The sequence below is a fragment of the Caenorhabditis briggsae genome, assembly GCF_000004555.2.
Source record: "Caenorhabditis briggsae complete genome, chrII, whole genome shotgun sequence".
Lineage (NCBI taxonomy): Eukaryota > Metazoa > Nematoda > Chromadorea > Rhabditida > Rhabditidae > Caenorhabditis > Caenorhabditis briggsae.
Window position 1 is genome coordinate 9,243,571 of NC_013486.2, and position 9,860 is coordinate 9,253,430.

General features: G+C 41.7%; 5 protein-coding genes across 5 annotated transcripts in view; 2 read left to right on the forward strand and 3 right to left on the reverse strand.

Annotated features, from left to right (window-relative positions):
- Positions 1–1,373, forward strand: part of Cbr-twk-49 — a gene marked incomplete at both ends in the record, with an annotated part of 6,217 nt that extends 4,844 nt beyond the window's left edge. The window contains 5 exons of the mRNA XM_045242482.1: positions 323–481; positions 531–623; positions 853–954; positions 1,011–1,194; positions 1,255–1,373. Coding sequence (XP_045092240.1) covers positions 323–481; positions 531–623; positions 853–954; positions 1,011–1,194; positions 1,255–1,373 — 657 coding nt within the window. The remainder of the gene's footprint in view (positions 1–322; positions 482–530; positions 624–852; positions 955–1,010; positions 1,195–1,254) is intronic.
- Positions 1,374–1,787: 414 nt separating this feature from the next.
- CBG02673 lies at positions 1,788–2,795 on the reverse strand (the record flags this gene model as incomplete). The annotated part of the gene is made up of 4 exons (XM_002630896.1): positions 1,788–1,835; positions 2,017–2,109; positions 2,156–2,291; positions 2,674–2,795. 4 exons carry the CDS (start codon positions 2,793–2,795, stop codon positions 1,788–1,790), a joined length of 399 nt encoding a protein of 132 aa, XP_002630942.1.
- A 1,903-nt stretch (positions 2,796–4,698) lies between these two features.
- Positions 4,699–5,203, reverse strand: Cbr-rsp-5 (the record flags this gene model as incomplete). Its single annotated transcript, XM_002630895.2, has 2 exons — positions 4,699–4,963; positions 5,016–5,203. 2 exons carry the CDS (start codon positions 5,201–5,203, stop codon positions 4,699–4,701), a joined length of 453 nt encoding a protein of 150 aa, XP_002630941.2.
- Positions 5,204–5,969: 766 nt separating this feature from the next.
- Cbr-snr-3 lies at positions 5,970–6,681 on the forward strand (the record flags this gene model as incomplete). Its single annotated transcript, XM_002630894.1, has 4 exons — positions 5,970–6,048; positions 6,223–6,327; positions 6,376–6,477; positions 6,584–6,681. 4 exons carry the CDS (start codon positions 5,970–5,972, stop codon positions 6,679–6,681), a joined length of 384 nt encoding a protein of 127 aa, XP_002630940.1.
- A 473-nt stretch (positions 6,682–7,154) lies between these two features.
- CBG02670 overlaps positions 7,155–9,860 on the reverse strand; it is a gene marked incomplete at both ends in the record, with an annotated part of 3,589 nt that continues 883 nt past the window's right edge. The window contains 7 exons of the mRNA XM_002630892.2: positions 7,155–7,468; positions 8,335–8,443; positions 8,498–8,677; positions 8,724–8,835; positions 8,882–9,017; positions 9,070–9,187; positions 9,234–9,382. Of these exons, the coding sequence (XP_002630938.2) occupies positions 7,155–7,468; positions 8,335–8,443; positions 8,498–8,677; positions 8,724–8,835; positions 8,882–9,017; positions 9,070–9,187; positions 9,234–9,382 (1,118 nt within the window). The remainder of the gene's footprint in view (positions 7,469–8,334; positions 8,444–8,497; positions 8,678–8,723; positions 8,836–8,881; positions 9,018–9,069; positions 9,188–9,233; positions 9,383–9,860) is intronic.

Consider the following 9,860-nt stretch of genomic DNA (forward strand, 5'->3'; position numbering starts at 1 on the left):
CATGAAATTGAAAAAAATCCGGAAAATTTGCCACATAGTAAAGGCTGCCGTGGCCTAGGTTTCTCACTGAAAATCCTCGTCCCCCGGCGGCCTTTTTTTGAATTTTCTTCCTTTTCAACGCCGTTTTTTGGGAATTTCGGATTTTTTTGAATTTTTTCGCAATAACATTCGGAAAATAGATAACTTTTAACACATTTTAATGCAATAAAAATTTTTGGTCGGAGTCCCCCTTCAAAGTTGCTAGACTGTTTAAGGTAATTTTTATTGAGCTCAAGTTGATTCCAGAATTCATCATTTTTAAGATTATCTGAGACATTTTCAGACACTTCTTGTGGAATCCCTGAAAAGATATGAAGACAAACTGTCGATTGTTCCTCCATCTCGTCGTGAATGGTCCTGGGTTAGCAGTTTCAATTTCGCGTATTCCCTTCTTCTAACCGTTGGTGCTGGTTTCAAAGTTCCCGTTACAATTGGTTCTCAGGTAATATAAAGAACATAAATTGAGAGAGGTTAATTTATCTATTTTTCAGATATTTGCTATCTTTTATTGCCTCATTGGTATTCCATTGTTCTACAGCACCCTCGCTCTCATAGTTTATCGTCTCATTTCGCCGGTTCTCAAAGTGAGTTTGATGGTTGAAGAGACGCAGAGAAATGTTCCCTGTTTAAAGATGATGATGACAACAGGGGATCAGCTTAAAAACAGAAAATTGATCAAAAATATGAGAACAGAAGAGAAGAATAAAAAATCTCGGCGAACACTGAAAATATCTGGAATATCTGAAATTTCTGGAAATATTTCCGAACATTTTATATAAAAAATCTTAAAGTTCATTGTTCCATTATTTTCAGTGGCCATCGTTGACTCGTTCCCGCCGATTCGTGCTCATGCTCGCGGTCTTTGGTCTCTTCATTCTCTGGACCCTCCTCATTGGACTTTGTCTCTATTATCAGGTATCCATCTGTTTCTTTCTCGAAATCTCTTCCAATCCAACTATTCTTTTTTCCAGGTCCTCAATGATTTCTGGCTCAGCATCTTCAACGCATTCACCGGATCGTTGACTGTACAAATTCCAAGCCCAGTCCACATCACCACATGCGGAGTCCTCTTCCTCAATTTTGCCGCTACCATCTCGGTTTCTCTTCTTCTTCTCATCCTCCTCGTCTCCCTCTCCATCTTCTTCCCTAAAGAATGTGAGTCAGAAGACACTTTTTTCAATCCTCTTTCTTCTATCCTCATCATCCATATTACAGTACTTCTCCAAGAGACCGACAAAGCTGTTGAGGAAAAACTTGAGCGTCTGACTCCTCCACCCAAGTTCCAGGTCATTGTGGATGAAGCAGGAGAGAGCAAACTCACCACCACCCAATAAATCACAGCTACAATTTATTAGCCTCCCTGCTTCTTGTCTTCGCTTCTAGGCATTTTTCTCTTTTCTCTCTCTCTCTCTCTCTCTCTCTCCCTCTCTCTCTTTTCCTTCTTTCCTATTGCTAAATGATTATGCAACGATTCTTGTGCCACTTTTTAACTTTATTGCAGTTTGAGAATGGATAAAATGAAAATGTTAAAACTAACAAATCGTCCGGTGAGAGTGGAGGAAGCACTACACACACAGGAATATGATGAGATTCTTTTCGGGATGCAGTGGAGGGGGAATTATCCAAAAATTTAAGACAGGGAAGAAGGATGGTGGAAAGGGTTAGTGGGATAAAAGAGTAATATTATAAATAGATATCATTTTGGTCGGAGACAGGATTGAAGTGGCATTGGGCGCTGAAGAACATGTCTATTCAGCGGCAACAGCTGGAGCTTCTCCAGAAGCAACGACTTCGACCTGCAAGTAGAATCAAGTTATTGACATTGTCACCCAAGAGAAAGATGAAACGATTCATGAAGAATTCATGAGATATCTGCTCCAATACTCGCCCTCCCTCCGTTCTTCTTCTATATAATTAACGATTAATCTTCATCCCCCTATTCTATTCTAATTGAGGGAGTCTTTTCAAGGACATTACCTCATCGTCGACCTTGCTCTTCTTGGTCGATGGAGCATCCTCGTCGGCGGCTTCAGCAGCCTCCTCGTGAGCGCTGGACACACGTTTACGGTCCTGTAATTTGTCACTATGAATTACTGTCTTCATTGGAATCTCTTACATTGCCATTGGTGTCCTTGGCTTCTCCGTTCTCAGCCTTATCCTCCTCCTCAGCAACCTCAGCCTCAGCCTCCTCGTTCTTCTCCTCGGCAGCATCAGACTCTCCAGCTGGAGTCTCCTCAGTTTTCTCACCGCTTCTGTAAGGATATCCAAATATAATGGTTATCGGATTAGTGTGCAATCTGTTGCCAGTGTCTGTCACCTCCCACTGTATTTGCTGCTGCGCTCTTTATGACACCTTCTGTCTCACCCACCCACACCAAAGCACAAGTATAATGCAAATAAGGGAGTGTGTGGGTGATCATGGTCTTTTCTTCAGCTTTTTTCGAACACTGTTTCAACTCTTCAAACCGCCACCGCTCACATTATTCACATCTTACGGGTGTGACCTCGAAGAAAAATACCACTTAACGCCCGCGCGGCGCAGGTGGGGGATGCAAAAAAGTGGCTCGCAATGGTTATGACCTAAATAATGCGGGCGAAGAAGGGAAAGATGAGGAAGAAGATCCATGAACTCACTCTTCTTCAGCTTTCTCGGCCACGACCTCAGCGGCTTCAGCGGATTCCTCGGCTGGCTTCTCCTCGGTTGGTTGAACAACCTCTGGTTCTTGAGCAGCAACAGTCTCGGTAACCTCGGACATCCTTCTGGAAAAAAGAAACGATTTTTTGTTGTTGTTGGGTTTGATGAAACTAAAAGAAAACGAAATAAGATGAGAGATTACGGTAGGGAGGAATGGGGGATTCTGGTTCTAAAGAAGAAAATGGAACACCATTCTAGACAACGGATCAGTTTAGGATCAAAGAAAAGCATGCGCATATGAGGTGCTAACAAGCACGAGAAGAGCTGTCTTGTTATTTGGCTCCTCTCGCTCCTCACACAGGCCTCTGGCGCTGCGCGCCCATCCACCGTCGGTCCATCCTGTGCCTGACACTCGGACAGCTAGAGGAAGACGGCCGCGGCTGTCCGAAGGAGGCGGCGGCCCCGCTCACACTCCTCGGCGGTGGACGAAACGAAGAATGAGAGGAGAGGAGGGGGGAGCCTCAATGGCCGCGAGTTTCGAATTGCCTCGTCGCAGAGGGCTAGAGACACAGAGGATTAGGCTCCGCCCATCTGCGCGAGAGACTCTGGTCGTCTGGCTTCTTGGCACCGTGCCAAATGCAGGTTTGGCGCGGATTGCGAGAGGAACACGTAGAGTATGTGAATCTGGAAAAGAGAAGAAGGCATCTGATTTTCAGATCTTCAATCGTCATCTAACTGACTTAATCAGAGATTGACCTCATTTTCTCTGCGAATGCCCTTGGCCTAAAAAGTTTGAAACTTATATATAAGGAATTGGAAAATAATCTGAAGACCGTTTAGGAAAAAAACTACAAAGCAAAAGATGCAGAACATTGACACTCCACCGATTCCGAGGAAGGGGTTGTCTCCGAGGAACCGATTCCGAGGAAATCGGGGCGGAGAAAAGCTGGTTGCCGCGGCCGAAGTTTCCCACGACGGAAACTATCGTAATCTCCAACAGTTTTTTCTTATTTTATCTCGATTTTCCCTGATTTTTTAACGTTTCAACAACGCCGGAAAATGAAACAATTTATAAAAAGTGAAAAAGTTGCCAGAAACTGACAAAAACATAAATATTGGGAAATGGGAATTATTTTCAAGTTACTGTAGTTTACATTGTGGGACCTTCGTCTACGGCCGTCATTTTTTCAATACCAATATAATTCGAAAATTCTAGAAACTCGAAGGCGCACCAGTCAGTCATTTGTTTGAAGCGCCAGAGGTTCGGCAATCAGGCTGATTTTGTTGAAATCCGTAGAGCCCTTGGAAAAATACTATGTTCTAATTGTGTTCCACCTAGAATACTTCGCGTAATTTTTATTACGAGAACCGGAAATTGAGAACAAATTAATGAAGAAAACAGTTTTGAACAGAGTCTTTAAAAGCAGTAAATAAAACAAAAGTGATCTTGAACAGATATCAGGTCAAATTATTCAGTCTTCATGAGATCTGGGAGAACCAGAGGCGCTGCGTCCACTTCCTCGGCTACGGCTGCGTTCACGACTTGGACTGCGGCTTTTGTTTCCATTGCCATTCTAAAAGAGAATAATTTGCATAAGAAGACAACCAAAAAATAGAATACCTTGTGTGAAGAGACACTGCGGCTTCTGCTTTGGCGTCGGTCATCAGCTCGAGCTGGGGAACGAGATCTCGATTTTGACTCTTCTCGCTTTCTGAAACAAGAAAATATGAATATTCTTAAAATCCTTTATGCATTTCTGTGTTCCGATGATGGCGCAATAAGGTTTTCAGGGTCAAAATTAGTAGTCTCACTCTTTTAAGAAACGGCGGCTTTGGGAAGCTGCGGGGGTTGAGGGAGATGAAAATCGAAATGAATTGAGTTGAACCAAATTGTGCTTGAACTGTCTCAGCTATGTGACCAATGCCATGTGGGCTTGTAGGTGAAATTGATTTGTCATTGAACTGTAGCTAAAACGGTTCGTGATGTTGCACCCGTTTTTTCATCGTAGAAAGTATCATGAGACTCACGCGTTTCTTTTTGGGCTCGGAGATCTAGACTCGCTTCTGCGGCGACTTTCACGTTCTGGTGACTTGGATCTCGAAGCGCTTCTAGAACGAGATCTACGCGAACGCTTGCGATCACGAGAACGGCTGCGAGAGCGTCTTCTTGGAGGCGTGCGAGACCGACGTCTTGGAGAACGAGAACGTCTTCTTGGTGATCTGGATCCTCCACGAGCATCGCTTCCGCGCGGCTTTCCTTTAGCCATCTCGACAACAACACGCATAGAGCTGAAAATAATTCCACAATGAAATCTCCTTTAGACACGATAGAATTTCATACCTTCCATCCATGGTCTTGCCGTCCAAATCGTGACAGGCATCTTCGGCATCTCGATAGTCTTCGAAGTCGACAAAGGCAAATCCATATTTCATCGAGATGTTGGTGATTCTGCCATATCCTTTGAGGAAGCGTTCGATATCACGCTCTCTCGCATGATATGGAATTTTTCCGAGGTAGATGCGCGGCATACCTTTAAATGTAAACGGTTAATCTATTAAAAAGACTAAAAAGTTCGAAAATGGAAAAATTCAAAGTACAATGCAAAACACCGTTATTTTCTGGTTTTCCCTTTTCCGTAAATAGCAAAGCAGTAAAAAGGTTTTTTCGTAAATTTTCTGAATTACTAGAATATCAAAAAGAGCAACAATTCCTCCTTTTTTTCCAGAGAATTTGAACAAAATACAGCGAACATAAAATGCCTGCGGGAATAAATCGCACACATGAAACGACTGTTACCGTATACCGAAATCGCGGCGAAACCACTTGGCACGCCGCCAAGCCGATTCAGTTTTCGAATATGTTCTGATTCACAGAGTTTTTGCTTGAAAATCTGAAAACAAGTGAAGAAACTACTCATTTTTAAACTTTCTTCATAGTTGCAAAAGGCCCGGCCGGGCCGATAGACTAATTTTCTCGGCCCGGTCCGCCTACCATTGTTCAAAATTTTCCGATGAAAATTTGAGAAATTTTTTTTTCAATTAAAAAAAAAGGTTGCATTATTCAACGAAATTACAAAGTATGAAATAGTCGAAAATAGGTCGTTTTCGTTTAAATTTTTGAAAAAATTTCAAAATTTTCGAAAAAAAAAATCAACGTCTGTAGGCAACCCGGCCCGCCGAAATTCTCAACGGGTCGGCTCGAGATTTTGCAACTATGACTTTCTTGTATCTCTTCTCTTGTTACATCGTTTATTTTTAATTCGCATTCGTTTTATCGATCTTGCAGGTATCCAAAATGAAATTGGTCAGATTCTTGATGAAGCTCTCTCACGAGACTGTCAACATTGAGCTGAAAAACGGAACACAAGTTTCTGGTAAGCTTTTCTTTTCTATTTCGAGTTGTGTTGCTAATAAAAACAACTGGAGGCTAATTGATAGTGTATGGATTCTCCTGAATTTCTGTTGAATTGTCATGGTTGAGCACCTTTATGTTTCCAAACTACTTTGAGTGGAATTGCCAAAAGTGATAATAATTATAATAATTTCAGGAACAATCATGGGAGTAGACGTCGCCATGAACACACATCTTCGTGCTGTATCGATGACAGTCAAAAACAAGGATCCAGTCAAACTTGACACCCTTTCCATCAGAGGTGAGTCATTCATTTTCTTTGTTAAAGTCTAATTTAATTATGTTTTAGGCAACAACATTAGATATATTATCCTACCAGACCCACTCGCTCTCGACACTCTTCTCATCGATGACGAGCCGAGAAAGAAGGCACGCGCTGCTCGCGCTGGAGGTATGTTTTCAGACAGGTTCAGCACACTCCGTAGTGTAATATTCTGCGAGTGGCTGCAGAACTGAATAGAACTTTATTGATAATTTTTGAAAAATATGATTTTCAGCATCTCGAGGTCGTGGTGGGCGCGGTGGAATGCGCGGAAGAGGAGGAAGAGGCGGTCGCGGACGCGGAGGACCACGCGGAGGTGGACGCGGACGTTAAGGTTTCATCGGGTTCCAGAAAATTTGTCTTCACTTTATCACGATTTTTTATTGCGAACCTTGTTACATTCACAACCTGTTTCTATCAGAGTTTTTGAAATAATTTATTACGGCTTCATGAGCGAGCATGTAAATTATCAAGTTTCGTAGCCCACGAGAGCAACTGTATTTCATTTTTTGTTAAGTTCCGATCTCCATAAATTTTAATTTCCCAGTTTAGACGAATTCCTTCTTTTTGCCAAAACACTTGTGTTCACAGTTATTTACATCCACTTCTGATGTTTTGAACAGCTTGCCCCACCAAAATGCCTTAAAATAGACGAATTTTTCGCAATCAAGTTTCAAAACAAAACTCACAGAGATGGTAGCCAATGGCATTCCTACAATTATTCCAACGAGCACATCACTCCAGTGATGTTTGTTATCTGAGATCCTGGAACAGCAGATAAACAATCCTACAGTGAAAATAAGAGTTTAAAGAATTGAAAGAATCACATTGTTTCGGATCGTTGGTTTGAGTCGAGCTTGCAAGTACAGCACAGTCCAGAACGCACAATACATCGTTACAGTTGAGTGTCCACTGTAGAAACTTTTTCGTGCTTCTTCTACTTCTTCCGGGTTCCCTTGACAATGATAATCTTCAATATAGATGTTAGGATCGAATTTCTGACATTCTTTGAGAGGAAGTGGATTGCACACAACGTAGAAGTAAGGACGAAGTCGTCCGATGAATCCGTTGACGAATTTCACAAGCAGCTCGTTTACGATATATCCAACCTGGCTGTATCCTGAATTTGAAATTTAAAGTGCTGTGGAACTTTTGGAATCTTACCGACGAATGTGAGTACTGTAACAAAATATTTCGGCACAACCGTATTTCCGATACGATAACTGATGCCAGAAGTTTATTTAGATTTGTAAAGCAGCCTTGAGCGCCTCCACTATAAAAATGGATAAAATCATGAGTGATATGTTGTAAACACGATGTTGAAGACTTGTTACAGTGCTTGGTTTGTGTGTATAGTGTATCTCGGAATCTACACAAAAGAATCCGCGCTCTGTAACACCTCGGAGCTTTATTGCATAGTCCGTGATGAAAACTGCAAAAGAAACGAGTAAACCTGAATTGAGCAAGAAATTGACCCACAGAAGCCATAGAGAAGTATCACATTGGCGACTGCTACTAGGAGGTTGATTTGCACAACATTCCCACTGCGGCGGAAGACATCCATGATGAAAAAATTCGAAAGAACGGGACAGTAGCAGTGTTAAATATATACAGAGCAGCAGAAATGAGGAACAAAGGATTCAAAAAGTTGAAGGCGGAGAGAAGAAGAATTCAAGAATTCAATGACGTCATGTTTCAGCAATTCTTTATATTTTTCAGTCGAAGAGAAAGCATTGCTCTATTGCAGAATAGAACAACTACAAAACAGGTTTTGATGTAAATGTTATGAAAAAAGAAAACAAGGAAAAATATTCCTGAATATGAATTATGCGGAAGTTGGAACCGGCAACAAAACTTCGGACTCTTGTCCTCCACCACCTAAGTAGAAACCACTGAACTTTCAGACGATGGGGAAACGAGATTGGGGCTGCGCCGCTCGATTTCTGCAAAAATGTTTCTTTTTTTATCGTTTTGAGGTTATCTCACCTCCAGTGCTCCACTCTACCCGTGCTGTACGAGGCGTAGGAGAGAGAAGAAGCGGTTGAACTTCTGATTCCGTCGAGTTGTTTGAGAAGATATCCGTCCAAAAGACGCACTGAAAAAGATATTTTTGAAGAACGTTATTTGTTTTTTTTTGCCGCTGACTCACTGTATACGCTGCGATGAAAATTCCTATAAAGACTCCAACGAGAACATCACTCCAGTGGTGTTTATTGTCTGTGATTCTAGAGAAACTGATTCCAAGTCCAACCATTATCATAGCGGTCTGCGTGATGGGCACAACTATCCGATTGTTGAGAACAGTTCCAAGACGAGCTTGGATGTAAAGCTGGAAATATTCATGATTTTTTTAACGTTAGAAAGCAAAAACTCACAGCAGACCATACAGCACAGTACAGTGATACAGCAGAGTGACCGGAGTAAAAACTTTTACGAGCTTCTAATACTAATTCTGGTGCGCCGGTACACTTATAATCAATGATGTACCTATAAAAATTCGTTCAACTGTCTGAAAATTTACTGGAAATCTTACCTGTGTGAATCGCCCGTGACACAAGTGTCGTTAGCCAGTTTACAGACATCAAGGAAATGTGGTCGGAGTCTCCCAACGACATGCTTCGTGGCAACATTCAATGCGATGTTCATAACGAATCCGATTTGAGAGTAACCTGAAAACAAAAGTTTAATCTTATTCAATGAGTAATTAATAGGAATATTCACCGAAATATGTGAGAAGTCTGACGAACAAGGCGTGAAGATGACTGTTTCTCCATCTGTATCGAGGGTTGTTAATGCTCGACTCAATCTTTTGCATGCGATAGTACTCCACGAAAAGTACCTCAAAACATAAAAATTGAAATTTTCAAAACCTAAAATTCGCTTACCGTTACTGCATTCAATACTAAATTGTAGAGCATAAGCTGAACGGGTGTAATGGTGTCTTTTCGGTATTCATATCGAATCGAGTCGTCGTCACAAAAGAACCCACGTTGAGAAACTCCAATTAGCGTCGGGATGATGAAGGAAATGGCAGCTGTGACGAAAAGAAAAAGTAGAAGAGAGGAGCCAAAGCGGTTGGATGCTTGATGGAAATTTTCGAACGAATACACGACTACATAATAACAAAATTTCACATGATCCCTCATGTTCTAATTGCGTTGAAACCTAGCGCGGCTCGAGAAACGCTGGTTACTGTGCGCAGAAAAATAATCAAACGTGACAAGAAAACTGTTGCGTGTATGCGTACTTTTGTGATGTATTGTCTATTCAATAAAACGTGGGCGCAACATGAAAAGCTTTCCGTGACGGGCTCATCTGGATAAACTTGAGAATAATCAAAATCTGGCGAAGGATCTCTGGAATAAAATGTTGATTTCTTTAAAGCAGGAATTTGATTATACCTTCTCTCAGGGTTCTGTGAATATCTTCCGAGGAACTCGATGTCATCATCATCTTCGTCGTCGAAATGTCTATTGGCAGTTTTGAATTCCGAATAAAATCGAAAACTTTGG